Source organism: Dermochelys coriacea, chromosome 7, assembly GCF_009764565.3.
Source record: "Dermochelys coriacea isolate rDerCor1 chromosome 7, rDerCor1.pri.v4, whole genome shotgun sequence".
Taxonomy (NCBI): Eukaryota; Metazoa; Chordata; order Testudines; family Dermochelyidae; genus Dermochelys; species Dermochelys coriacea.
Genome location: NC_050074.1, coordinates 11,227,971 through 11,242,392, shown reverse-complemented (window position 1 = coordinate 11,242,392; position 14,422 = coordinate 11,227,971). Strand labels below are relative to the sequence as shown.

The window sequence follows — 14,422 nt, the reverse complement described above, 5'->3', positions numbered from 1 at the left end:
TATTTTTATGTGCCTCTTATTTCTTCTTTGAGTATAGTCCCTATAGATGTGCATTCCTCTGTGCACTCCTGATCGGAGACTGTAAAGTAATATCCACCTGCAGAGAACAGTGCCTCGTGCTCTGAATGAGGGCACATCGGGAGGTGTGAGCACACCACCACTCAGTTCCTTCTCAGTTGCCTGCAGCTCAGGACAGAGAGTTTTGCTGTCTGCTATATTCGCCTTAACTTGTGAATTCCCTGCTCCCATGGGTCCCTTTCATGAAGAACATCCTGGGGAATAAAGAAAAGGAGGAACTTGTGGCACTTTAGAGACTAACAAATTTATTTGAGCATAAGCTTTCGTGAGCTACAGCTCACTGCATCGGATGTACATTGTAGGCCCAAAGGTTGACTATCACTGAGTTCCCTTCCCTTATCTCCTTCCTCAATGGAGTTATTGGAACTTATGGGGCCCTACAGCAACCAACTCTATTGGGGGCCTAAGAGAAAGCACCAGCACCCACTGGTACCGTGTCCCCTACCGGCATCTCTAGACTGTCCTGTGCTGCGTCACACATTGGTACCGCACGCTTCTCTGGTTTGGATGATGTACAGGAGAACAAGAATCTCAGGCGGAGGATTTTTACCCCCATTTTTACCCCCATCTGTATAATACTCGCCGTCTCTGGGTAAGGTGGTAATGCCGCCACTGCCCTCCCATGCTGATTATTTTAAGACCTTCCAGGACCGCAGGGAAAGGCAAGCAGACTCGCTTCAGATCCTGCTGGGGGAAGTGTGAAAGTCTAAGCATTCCCTGGTGGATATCCTGAATGTCAGTCCCCATGGAAAGATTGCCATCCCCTCAGTGAGGTGAATGGGGGAGCTGGCAGTGCTCATGGGGAGTCCATGATGTATTACCTTCTACAAAGACAAGGTTATATTATGTCTCCATCCTTGCTTCCTTCCGAGGTCTCCTTGGAACATAACATTAACCCAGAGATTCGCTATCAGTTTTCTACTCAAAACCTCATGCCTCTTGAGAAGAATCAAACCTTCATTCACTGAGTGTTAGGGGGGCCCTTGCTTTCTATGTGGATAGAACTAAATCATTCAGGCCTCTCCAAGACTATTTGTATCAATTGGAGATAGGTTGAAGGGCCAGACTAAGTGGGTTTCGGGTTGCATCATCACCTGCTATTAAAATGCCAACATTCATCCCACCGCACAGAGCAACAGTGTATTCTAAAACTCAGTCCACATCGCCAGGGCTACCCAAGGACATAGCAGGACTGCTACTTGGTCTTCTCTCTATGCCTTTGACAAACATTTTGCCATCTTACCTGTTGGTAGAGATACCACCACCTTTGGTGATGAAGGCTTTTGAACTATCCTGGACTTAGCCACCTCTTTGATGGGTTACTCATTGGGAGTCTCCTATGGTGGAGCACCCACAGGGACATATACTTGAAAAAGGAGGAGAGATTACTTACCTCATAGTAACTTGAGTTCTTTGAGATGTATTTTACCTATGGATGTTCCACCTCCCACCCTCCTTTTGCTCTACTGCAGAGGTAGGCTTCAAGGTCAAGAAGGAATTGAGAGACACTCCGTATATGTCCTTGTCAGAGCATGAGGCAGTGCTCTGCACGCCCGTGGGCCTGCAGACACTACTTTGCAGTCTATGATAGAGAGCACAGATCAGAGTTCAGGAACCTACTTATGGCACTCATTCTCTGAGGAAAGAATAGACTGAAAGACCTTAATTAACAGGCTCTGGAGGGAGTTGGGTTTACCTGGCGGGTTGCTGTAATGAATGGACTATGGGTATGGATAGGAGAATAGGCTCCAACAAGTCCCCTTTTCTCTCCCCAAAAATGCAAAAGCAAGTGGGATTGTGGGACAAGAAAGCTGTTAGAAATAAAGTATATTGGAGGTGACGGCAAGAAATGAACATACAAAGCAATTTTTTTCTTTCAAACTGGAGGAAACTCTGTTGAAGTCTGGAGTGCAACTAAAAGCAAAATATCCAAGGGAGGAGAACAGACACAAACACCCACCAGGGGGAAAAAATATTAATAGGTTAATTTAAGGTGAGATATTTTAATTGAGTTTCTTCTTTGAGTAGTGTCCTATGGGTTCTCCACATCAGGATGTGCATCTGCTTGTGCATGCTTGATCGGCGATTTTTGCCAGCCATGTCTGTGGGGTCTGCCTTTGCGCCTTGCAAATTCTCATGTTCAGGTACAAGAATATATAGGGAGGGTGGGACATGCTACCACACTCCAGTTCCTTTTCAACCATCTGCAGCTGGAAACAGAGCAATGCGGTGTCAGTTAGCTAGCTACACAGCTTGCTACCTCTTCTCCTTAAACTTTTATTTGCTTGGTATTTTCTTTATTTTATGGAGTTTTTTAAAGTTTTGTGCTTTTTTGGGATGGGATTTCTTTTTTCCCTTCGTCATTTGCCTGATCTGAGCCTTTGGGTTTTTTTTGTCTTGGGCCTTTATCTTTGTCAGATAGTCAAGCTGCCTCTGCTGCCTGGGAGGACTCACATCCCTTTCAAATGAAAGGGTATGTCTACACTGGCAAGTTTCTGCGCCACCAGTTATACCACTTTTATAAAAATGCTGGAATTAAACCGCTGTTGCGTGTCCACACTCTGCTCCTTGTGAGGCTGGAGCGCATCTACATTAGCAGCTCTTGCAATGGCAAAGACAACAGTGCATTATGGTAGCTATCCCACTGTGCAACTGGCTGCAGGATGCTTTGGGAAGGGTTTGCAATGCACGCACATACACACACGCACATGCCTGCCTCTGTGTTCAACAGCACGAGCATTCCACATTAATGGTTTGCTTTGTGTCCCGGAGCAGATCAGCACAGCACACAATGGCTGTCAGAAACTGTGCTTTGAAAGGGGAGGGACGCATGTCTCCAGGGCAACTGAGTTCAAAACAATGAGCAGAGCAATCACTTGAGGCATTATGGGACAGCTCCAGAGGCCAATTACAGCACAGAAAACAATCAAGTATCTACACTGGCAATAGAGCGCTGGAGCCTCTGCACAAATAGCCTTGTGACTCTCGTGGTGGTGGTTCTTTTGCAGCGATGCAACTGAGGAGTTTCTGCACACAAAATGGCTTGGCAGTGTGTACACATCTGCAGTTCGAGTGCAAAAAGTTGCTTTACTGCGCAGAAACTTGCCAGTGTGGACAAGCGCTTAGATCTGTTCAGGGTTTAAAAGCAGTTCTAAGAAATTGTGGGAGGACAGACTTAAATGCCTATTGGTTGAGTGAGTGCTCTCTAAGACCCAGGGGGTACAATTCACCCCCCTGTACTTGGATCCGGTTGCTCACAGACCCCTGGTGACCATGTCTTTTGCAATGGTAAGCAAAGACCTTGAGGGCCCTTCAGAACCATACAGGCCCTCAAAGAAAAAAAAGGCTACATTCTTCAGAACAGGCTAAGAGAAGGGGAAAGTTACTTCCTTGTTCTGGATCTTAGGAGACCGTGCATCCTGGTTCCGCCGAGGCTCCCATCATTTCTGGTATTGAAACCAGAGCACCGGCTAAGAAAATCATGCTTCATACTGAAAAGCGATCAGGTAAACAACTTAGAACAGCACTAGCATCAAAGCCACAAGGTATCTAGAGCCACGCCAAAATCATTGTCAGTGCCATCTTCTGTAACCAGATGAGAAGGGCATACCACTTGTTCTTCAGTACCTTCTCCAGTACCACTCAACATAAGAACTCTTGAGGCTTCTTATTGAGAGTCCCCAGTACCATCCAAGCTGCTATTCAGTGATGATCTTTGAATCCTGGAAGGACCTGAAATGATTTTACAAACTATTCAAAGTTTTCATCTTTCATTGAACACCTGCTTCAGAATCAGAGGGAACAATTTCATGCCCCCGTAAGAGAAGGGCAGACAATTGCCAAGATATCTCTTTAGACCTCTCTCAGTGCTGCTGATACAGCTGTACATTCCATGGGTATCGCAGTAATCATGCCCCAAGCTTCTTGGCTGCCTCTGGCCTCCCCTCTGAGGTACAAAGTACTATCAAGAACCTTCTCTTTGAGGGGCCCATGTTATATAGTGACTCTTCATATTCTTATGCTCCCAGGCAACACTACAATCTTTGGGCATCTATAGACCCCAGACAAGGAAAAAATACAGTAGATTGCAGATGCCTCAATGTCTTGCTCAGGCCACTACCAGCCCTGAGAAAAGCTGAACTGCAACTCGTGTGCAGTCACACAGTGTATTCCTCCTTTTTCTTTTTGCCAATGTAAACAGTATGCGACTTAAAGGACAGTGTGATGAAAATGAAATCCATGACAACATCCATTGTGCCTTAACTAAACAGAGTAGAACTGTAACAAACCATATTTCCCCTTTCTCATCCCTTAGTGTACAGGATGGATCCTGACTTTGTGAAATCATTGCAGCAATATATAAAGTGGGTATGAAATGAAAATTCCCCTTCTATCTAGTGTACAAGAACACTAGACAGTGCTATGGAATCATTAACTTGATGTGCTGTTTGCTGCATCTAGGCACCAGTTAGAAAAGCAATCAAACCCCCATGAATATCTGTGAAGTAGAATCAAGGGTTATGGGGACATTAGAGAGAGAATCTCGAACCCAGTTTGTCCCCCCTCTTTTACGTGTTGTGAGAACTTCTAAAACCTGTTTTATACTCTTTTTGTTGTTGTTGTTAACTGCAAATTGTTCTGGTTGGCAGTTTGACAGCTAAACAAGGTTTTCACTTACATTGTCATTTTTTAAAGAAAATGGGTCTGCTTCTTTGCAAGTCAGAATAGTCTGTCTTGACAGATATTAAGGATGATAAAGTTTAGAAGTTATAGTTCAGCCCCATGCTTGTGCATCTTAATTTTTATCTGATTCTCTCTCTAGTTTTCTGTTTGACTAGTTCCCTTCCAGTGCAGCATATTTCCAGCTACTCCACACCTGCCACTTACACCCTATTGTACAACTTCTCCTTCCTCGTTCCTCTCCCCTCTGCGTAGACACACTGAGACTGAGGCTCTTCTGTGCAGAGGTACTTCTCTGATAAAATCTTGTGGTTAGACAGCAGGGGGAGTTCTGAGTTGATCTCTTGTCGATCTTAGTTTTTTATTTATTTTATTTTATTTATTTTTATTTTATAAATTTTATTTATATTTATTAAAATTTATTTTATACATTTTGTTTATTTATTTTATTTATTTTATTTATTAAGAGTGTAACCTTGCCAAGTTAAGATTAAATAATCTAGGAGGTGCTCACCCCAGTGGAGGGGCTGGTAGACTCCCTCTGAACACTTTATTCTATTATTAGCGATACTTGTTTTCACTGGCTAATAAAACTATATTTTAAAATGTTCTCACTTATACTTAAGCCTTAGTGGTTTTGAGGCTTTTGAAAAAAGGGTGCAAGGAAGTGCTAAGTAATTAGGAAATATTTGTAGCTAAACATCTGCTTTGCAGAAATGGTGACATATGAAAGAAAAATGAAGCAGAACAGGAGTCTTCTGGTTGTGAAATAAGAAAATGTATTTCTGTTGCCAAATGTACATCTTTCAGAGATTTATCCAATGTTTTTAAAAATGGGGTTTTTTTAGATATTAGGAATGTATGATGAGTTCTTTTTTATCTCAGACGTTTGAGCTGCCAACCAGTTTGTCACTAACAGCAGCAGGAAACAGTCTAATGAATTCTAAGACTCCGATCCTGCAATGAACTGTAAATGGGCACACTTCGATTGACTTCAGTAAGGCTCCGTGTATGCAAAGGAGTCCAATGGAAGAGAACTTGTGCAATTGGGACCTAAATCTCTCCTCGTTTATTTTGTTTTTTAAATGAGGGGAAATGGGAGAATTCCAATCAAATGACTGAGGCACTAACTCAACATAAAAAGGTAGTAAGATTGCTCCAAACCTGCCATAGATATAAAGTGTTGCAATGAAATGTTTATTAAGGTGTTAAATGTAAGACTGTAATGTTTTAGTTTTCATTTATTTATTTTTTCAAAAAGCATAAATTTTTTTTCCAGGTAAAAGTGCTGTTTTGAAGTGTCTGTTGGACATTCACAAGATTTTTCGAGAAAATGACCCTGCCTACATCCTTAATGATCTCTACATTACAGACTATTGTATTTGGATTCAAAAAACCAAGTAAGTTTTTTAAATCAGTTGCTATTTTGAGGGAGTTGCTAGCATATTGTATCCAGGAACAAGTGTTGATAATTTGTAAACTCCTCAAAATGGAAAAAAAAAAATCCTTCCTTAAAATCATAAATGGAAATCTGTTCAATCTTTCACTTGTTAAACTTACCTAACATGCTATTCATGCAAGACAAAAGAAGGCATTTTATTTTTTTAATGATGTTGGTAGTAGTAGAAGGATGGAAGGTTTGCTTTTAAAAAATATATATAAATTCTGTTTGGTTGCAGACTGCTAATACATAAGGGAGATGCAGGTTCATGGGAGTGTTCATGTAACTGCACAGAAATCAAGAAGCTTTTCCAAGGAATTAAAATGATTAAAAAACATCCATGTAATATTTGAAAAAAGTTTATGGCAACTCACAAATCCTGAATTGGATGTCTTGAGCTAACAACATGCATACAATATTTCATCTGTACAGAACAGCTGACTGACTTAGGCATTTTACATTTACTGCTTGCACTAATTGGTTTCAGCACCTAGAATGAGGATTGTAGCACAGATCCAGCTGAATAAGTGCAGTTTCCACAGGTTTGTTCCTGGGGTAGAGAGGAAGCAGTGATGGAAAAAGCTACCCTGGTTCAGCTGGTCCTCCACCTGTCAGTGCAGTGTTTTGCTACCAAAAGCCCCTACTCCAAGCAGCAATGTAGGGTATAGGTGCCTCAGTAGCTCCAGAATGCCTTGGTACAGTCATGGTTGTAAAAATGTAAAATGTAAAATGTGGGTGTGTTAAAACTGCTCTGTGAATATCTTGCTGCTGAAGGCATGGTAATTGATATACAGTATAATATAATATCACCCTGATATGGCTTGATGGTCTGTAAGCAGCCTCTAAATCTTAGTCTATAATTTAACAGAGAGATTCACAAGAAATTGTTTCAGAGTAGCAGCCGTGTTAGTCTGTATTCGCAAAAAGAAAAGGAGTATTTGTGGCAGCTTAGAGACTAACAAATTTATTAGAGCATAAGCTTTCGTGAGCTACAGCTCACTTCATCAGATGCATTGAAGTGAGCTGTAGCTCACGAAAGCTTATGCTCTAATAAATTTGTTAGTCTCTAAGGTGCCACAAGAAATTGTGAATCCTGTAAATCAACCAATCACAAAAAACAGATTATCTTGGATGACATGCCCAAGAAAATTTCAGAGCAAGTATTGGGGCAGGAAGGGAAATATGAAAGAGAATTTTTTATTTTATATAAAATATGGATCCAACTTAAATAGGCTAATATTAAGTAATGGCACATCTCTGAGTTCTGAGGGTGTTTTTATTTTTATTTTTTATTAAAACAGATGTGGTTTGACATCACCAGAATGTCTCAATGAATAATAGTCCTACAATTCACAACTGTCTGTTACTAAATGCTGTGTATTACTTGATTGTTTATTCATTTGCTCTTTAGTATATTTTAAAATGATTTATTTTGCTACCACTATGAAGAGTGGGAAAAAATCTATTATTGTATAAAAGACTGTTTAATCCCAGTATATCAAAATACTGCCAATTCAATCAGTTTTCACTTCTTTGATTAGGCCAGTTTAGGCCAGTAGCCTAAAGAGAGCCGCTGGAGAATTCATAAGCAGACTGAAGCTTTAGTAGAGAAAGTACAGTAAATGAAGACAGAGGTCTTTTCATGCATCTTTCACGAAGAAATGACTCCTAGGAGAGAAGTATTGCTGCTGTCCACGTCAGTAAATATAACATCGAGCAAGCCAGTCATCGAACTTAGCCTTTCTTCAAATGCAGTGGAGGAAAATGTAGGGTAGATATAAGGGACTGATAAATTAATACATTTACTGCAAGACACATACATTAGGTACCAGTTAAGCAGAACTGACATCCTCTGGAAAGAGGCAATTAAGCTATTTTACTGTCATCATGATATGGCACAATAGTTGCCTGTCATTAGGAGAGCAAGAGACAGAGGAACTGCAGAATCAATCTCCTATTTTTAGGCTCCAGATCAGGAAAGCATTTAATCATGTGCTTATGTCCTTTTCTATTCAGGATAACACTGAACCGTATGCTTGAAATTAAGCACATGCTTAAGTGCTGGCCTGAACAGAGATCTTTTCTTGAATCGGAGCCTTAATGTCTTCCGCTAATAAATGTTGCAGGAAATTGTTAGGTTCACATATGATTTCAAATAATATATAGGGGAATCAAAAACAGGCATTGGCTGGTCTGCTAACAATGGGGGGGGGCGCACATCCTAATAGAATGATCACAGGAGCCCCCTCTACTCTCATGCATGATCACATAACATCCCTGTGGCAGCTGCTGCAATTGCTTACATTTTAAGGGGATATGTGTGGGTTGTGGGGGGGATATTTCGGTATTTATAGTTATCTTTAATGAAGTGTTTCGTTCTTTTTGAAATCAGTTGATGATACTATCTACTTTTGGTCTTCATTTTATTGTTTTGTCATACCTGTTCTTTGCTCCCCTGAACACGCGACTAAAATGCATTGTCCCCTTCTTCCCTAGGTGTTCCTCTGCTCTTGTGGCTGGCAGCGTCAGCCCCACTGAGAGTTCAAAGTCTCTGAAGGCAGGTCCTGTTTTCTTGCCTCAGATTTGTACGCAACTCATAATAGAGGCTGAGCCCTTTTTGTTTCCATCTGCTTTTATAGGTGTCCTGGCTCCTTTTTGCCATGAAAAACTTGGAAACTTGTGAAAGCGGAGACACCTCCATTAGTTCTCCATGGTCTGCACCAGCAGACAGCTGTCTGGGAGCCCCTGGTTTAGAACAATTTTATATATTATTGCACTTTCAAATCCTAGACGAGAAGAGTATACTGGAATGCTGATTACACAAGGCTTCCAGTTTAAGGCCTTCTCCACAGTACAGCTGTGTATTTGTAACCAGTTATTGACAGACTTATCTGACCCAGTCAGAACAAACAGTTTGAATGAGTCCACAATGCAGCTTTTCTGATTCAGAGCTGGAGATAAATGTGCTTCACATCTCTGCCTACCATACATTCTGCTTATGTTTGCATCAGTGATTTCTGGGAAAACTTGGGCAGTTATCCTATGTTGCTTCGGCAGGGGAGAACACACCCAGAAGAAGCTGTGAGGATTCTTAGGGTATATAGGACTGAAAGTCACTTTGTTACCCGCCCTGCCTCCAGCAAGAGGGAGACTTGCTTGTGCTTAACTGAATGTCAGCTCCTTGACACCATCAGCCTGTTTTTCACCCACGCAATCTTCTCTGGGCTATACCAGCCCTTATTTTGCCTTGCAGATTAACAATAGGTGCACCACAGACCCTGAGCCCCTTTGAAGCATTCCACTGTAGTGTCCAGCCTCTTCTGCACCAAGAGTCATAGAAATACCAGATCTGCTGTCCCTAGGGGAACAGTGTACATGAATGGTCTCCAACCTTTTTACGCCCAAGATCACTTTTTGAATTTAAGGGCAACCCAGTATCTACCCTGCCCTTCCCTGAGGCCCCACCCCTTCCCCAAAGCCCCGCCTTCACCATTCCCCCCTTTGTGTCATTCACTCTCCCCCACCCTCACTCACTTTCACCAGGCTGGAGCTGGGGATTGGGAGGTGGTGTCAGCTCTGGGATGGGGACGAGGGGTCTGCAGTGTGGGAGGGCGCTCTGGGCTGAGCCTGGAGCAGGGGATTGGGGTGCAGGAGGGGTTGCGTGCTCTGGGAGGGAATTTGGGTGCAGGAGGGGTCTCTGGACTGGGGCAGAGTGTTGGGGTACAGAAGGAGGCATGAGGTGCTGGCTCTGGGGGGGGGGGGGTCAGGGCTAGGGCAGGGTTTTAGGATGCAGGAGTGGGTATGGGGGGCTGGCTCCGGGAGGCTGCAGGTTGGATGGTGGAAGAGATATGCTGGTCCAGCATAGCTGGGCCTACTGTATTCATGCTACTTCTGGTCTTAATGCTGCAGAGCCATTCAGAACCTGCCTATTGAAGGGGGTGGCAATTACCTTGGGCGGCCCCGGCCCCACGCCACTCATGGAAGGGACCAATGCGGCTCAATGCGCTACTGCTCTCTGCAGGCACCTCCCCCGCAGTTCCCATTGGCCACAGTTCTCTGTTCCTAGCCAATGGGAGCAGCAGGGGCAGTGTTTGCAGGCAGGAGCAGCGCACGGAGAACCATGCCCCCGCCCCTCCCGGGGCTGTGGGGCCGCACTGCCTGCTTTCGGGAACGGCGTGGGGCTGGGATAGGTAGAGAGCCTGCCTTAGCCAGCCCCACTGCACCAATGGAGATCACGATCGACTGGGAGAGTCTCCAGGAATAACCAGTCAGTCATGATAGACCGGTTGGTGACCACTGGTGTACACACTAGCTTGTATGATTCAACTTCGGATCAGGACAAATTACTAATACCTTAGCACTGAAATATACGGCTCTGTGAAGAATAAGTTTATTATCAAAGATTCAAGAGATAGTGTGTAAGGATAATGGAAAAAAAGGATTACGTATAATGCAAAATAATAAAATGCTTCCTAGAGATTATAGTTAACAGGTTAACCTCCTGTATAAATAAGTCTTATCTTACTTAAAGTCTTTTGCAGTGTCTTCCACCAAGGTAGACCGAGATCCTGTTTTCATGAAACATGATCTATTTTCGTCCTAGGTGCAGGAAAAGGGGGTGGAACATTGTTTGTACTCTGAGGCAGGATAAGCTCCTCATGGCTAATTTTCCTGTGCGCTGCTGTCCTATTGATTTCACATTCCCCTGTTGACTTTATATGTAGATGGGTAGCCATTGCATTAGCTTACAATGCTTAATTTCCATGCTGACAGAGAAAGATGAATAAACATCTTTTGTCTGACAGAAAACATGTTTAAGTATTCCTTGATACAGACTTTAAAACATGTTTTCAGTACACATCCATAACTCCTTAATAGTATCTGTACATATATATATTTCACAACTACAGTGATGATCATTGTGGCCCTCGCTTTCATTTAGGACCTCGCATGATATTCTTTGGTGAACCAGAATGTATATACCAGGATTAGGACATACTTGTAACCTCGCTGCCAAATAGCATAGAGAGGTTTTTGGATCAAAAGAAGTGCACACATGACACCACCCGAATGATACTATGGGAAGGAGGACTAGTCTTATTAGGTGCACAAGCGTAATTAGTTAAGGCTTCCTGTCAGCACTGTAGAAAGCAAACAAAAACACACAACAGTGTATCAAATTGGTTAAAAGAAAGAAAACTGCATGCCAGGATAGGCCTCTAACATGGGAGTGACACTCTTAGCTGCCATGGTTACTCACCAAATTTTAACTATGTAATATGGGAATAAAGTACATTTACAGCTAGTACCAATAACTGGTTACAATTAGTTAAAGGTTATAATTTGGACATAGCCTAAACTGTATGATACTGTTGATTGTGTAGAGATGGATTGATGGGGTATGATTTTAAACATAGTGATGTGGTCTTGGTTGAAAGCAAATAAGCTGTTGAACAAAATGATGATACATAGGTAGTTGATAACAGTCTGATTTGGTGAATACAGTTTGGTTATTTTGCTTATATTAGAGGTGGCTCTTTGCGTGCTGATCCTTGTGTATTTCACTGTGGGTACACATCTGTCCTGGGATGGCACCAAGCCAGAAATTGTTGTCCCGTAGGAGTTCATCATACATGGTCCCCTAGAAGTGGAGCCGACATTCTTCTTTTCAGGAGACTTGGATGTTATTGAACTGCCCTCACCTCCTCAGGGACAAGATCTAAGCTCACACAGAGGTGTCCAGAATTTCTTGGATGCCTTTGCAATTCTACAAGGCTGAGTTCATGTGGGACTGCTATGAGGACTTCTCCACCCAGTATTTGATCCCTCACACTGGTCTTATTGGTGACTTCGGGGCCCAGTAGAAACCATGAAGAATCTGTAAGTTCCCTCAAGCATCATTGTGTCATTCCCCTCCCAGAGAGGAACCCAAACTTCCTCAAGAGGCTATGAAGAAGGAAAAAGAACCCCCAATGGTACTGGCGCTCCCACGGAGAATGTTTTCGTTTTCTCATGACAAGGAGGTTGCTCCAGCCTCTCCTGTATCTGATGACAACAGGCAGTTTCAAGATCTACCCAGGAGGGTGGCAGATGCATTCCATTTCCCCTCGGGGAGGTCCAAGAGACACCTCAGAGCTCCTGGACATCCTACAGAGTGCTGTGCCTAATAAAATACTGCACCTCATCAGTGATGTTATTCTGGAGCCTGCCAAAGCTGTCAGGCACACACCAGCAGCATGTGCCCCCATGCCTAAGGGGCAGAAAAGAAATACTCCATACCAACCAAGGGAGCTGAATATTTATTTACATGCCCTGTTCTGAACTCTTCAGGATTGCATGCTGCTACAGAGCGAAGTAGACAATATCAAATTACCAAGTGTTGCTTTTTAAATACGACTATTAATTACTCAAAATTCACTGAATTTGCAAACAGATTCCCACAAGAGAATAGCGAACAGTTCCAAACTGTTATTGGGGAAGGTGAAGCTAATTGCCAGATCCTCCCTCCAGGCTACAGCCAATGCAGCTGACACAGCCTCCTGTTCAGTGGCTACGGTAATCATCACGCATAGAGAGTCCAGTCAGGCCATAGCAGAGGACTTTGAAGGACTCAAGGATTATCCTCCACACCCTGGAGATAAACACCCCAGTTCCCTAAAGGAAATTCCATAGGCTACAAACATAAAAACCCAGGCTGCCACTTCAACTCTTTAATAATCAGAGAGGATACAAATCACCACAAAAAAGACAAAGAACACAGAGAACCAAGCGTAACACTCCGCTTCCTCCTTCCTTCCAACCACAGCATCCTGCTAAAAAGTTCTTTTGATGGTATCTTTGAGAGCTGTGAATCCATCCAGATGTCACATCCTTCATCTGAGAACTCAGATACTCAATTTGGTGGCCATCTAACCCACTTCTCCCACATGTGGTGGACAATAACAGTGGTAAAATGGGTACTTGACATCATTCACTCCAGCTGTCTCATAGAATTCACCTCCCTTCTCCTTCCAAAGCCGGCTTCCATTTTCAAGATTGGGTTTTGGGATACATCTTCACTGTGCACTCCTTATGATGGCAAGTAGAGTACATACACTGCACAGTCCCCTAGCATGAGTATAAATAGCAGGGCATATAGTGAGGCACAGCTTAGGCAAATAAAGACATGCCTGAATGCTTTAGTATAGGTACCTTACACGGTTCTCTGAGCACCCAAGAATTACCTCCCCTGTTGACATTGCTATTTGTTCCTCTGCCTCCCCACTGCTGGAATCTTTCCACACTGTGGGAAAAGGCTCTGATAGCTCCCTGCTGCTAGAGCCTTTCCCTGATGCAAGGAAAAATTCTGGCAGCAGAGAGGCAGTGGGGAAAAGCTCCTGGCAGCTCTCTGCTACCAGAGCTTGTCCCTGCTGCCTCCCCCTGCCAGAACCTTTCACTGATGCATGTAGCTACACACTGCAGTGTGGAAGCAATTAGCTTTTCACTGTGGCATGTGGCTACACGTACCCTACACGCCTCTGCCAGTGATGTACAGTGTAGCGATGACCTCAGTGGACAGATAGAGACTATATGTGTTGGAGTCCCATTTTCTCCCCCTCCACCCGCGAGGGCCCTGCTCATGAACATCTCTTTGTTGGGATGGGGTGCCCATTTGGATGAGCAGACCGTACAAGAAACATAGACTTCCCAGAAATCCAGGATACACATACACCTCTTAGAGCTGAAAACAGTGTGAGAAGCCTGCAAACATTTTCTACCACTAATACAAAATCATGTTCAGGTGATGAACTATGTGATAGCAGTGTTCTACATTAGCAAACAATGGGGTTTAGAATCCCCCCCTTTACATAGAAGCCGTTAACCTGTGGAACTGGTGTATTCACCACCAGATTACTCCCTTAGCAGTGCACTTCACAAGAGATCACAGTACACTAGCAGATAGCCTTAGCAGGTATTTTGTCACAGATCATGTGTGGGAACTCCATGACTTGGTGGTCCAGAGCATTTTCCAACTATGGTGGATTCTATCTTGCACCCTGTTTGCATCCCCAGGGAGCAAAAAATGGATAATGTACTACTCTAGGGCAGCTCGAGGTCAGGTCTCTGTGGGAGAGGCACTCCTAATCCTGTGGTCAGGACCCTTAGTGTATGCATTCCCACCCATTCCCCTTTAATGTTGGGTTCTGAGGAAGAATCCAGCAGGATGGAGCGTTGGTGATCCTG

General features: G+C 43.4%; 1 protein-coding gene across 1 annotated transcript in view; it reads left to right on the top strand.

Annotated features, from left to right (window-relative positions):
- The window catches only part of SHQ1 (SHQ1, H/ACA ribonucleoprotein assembly factor), a 102,347-nt gene that overhangs the window by 53,673 nt on the left and 34,252 nt on the right, over positions 1-14,422 (top strand). Inside the window, exon 11 of the mRNA XM_038411600.2 lies at positions 6,038-6,158. Coding sequence (XP_038267528.1) covers positions 6,038-6,158 — 121 coding nt within the window. The remainder of the gene's footprint in view (positions 1-6,037; positions 6,159-14,422) is intronic.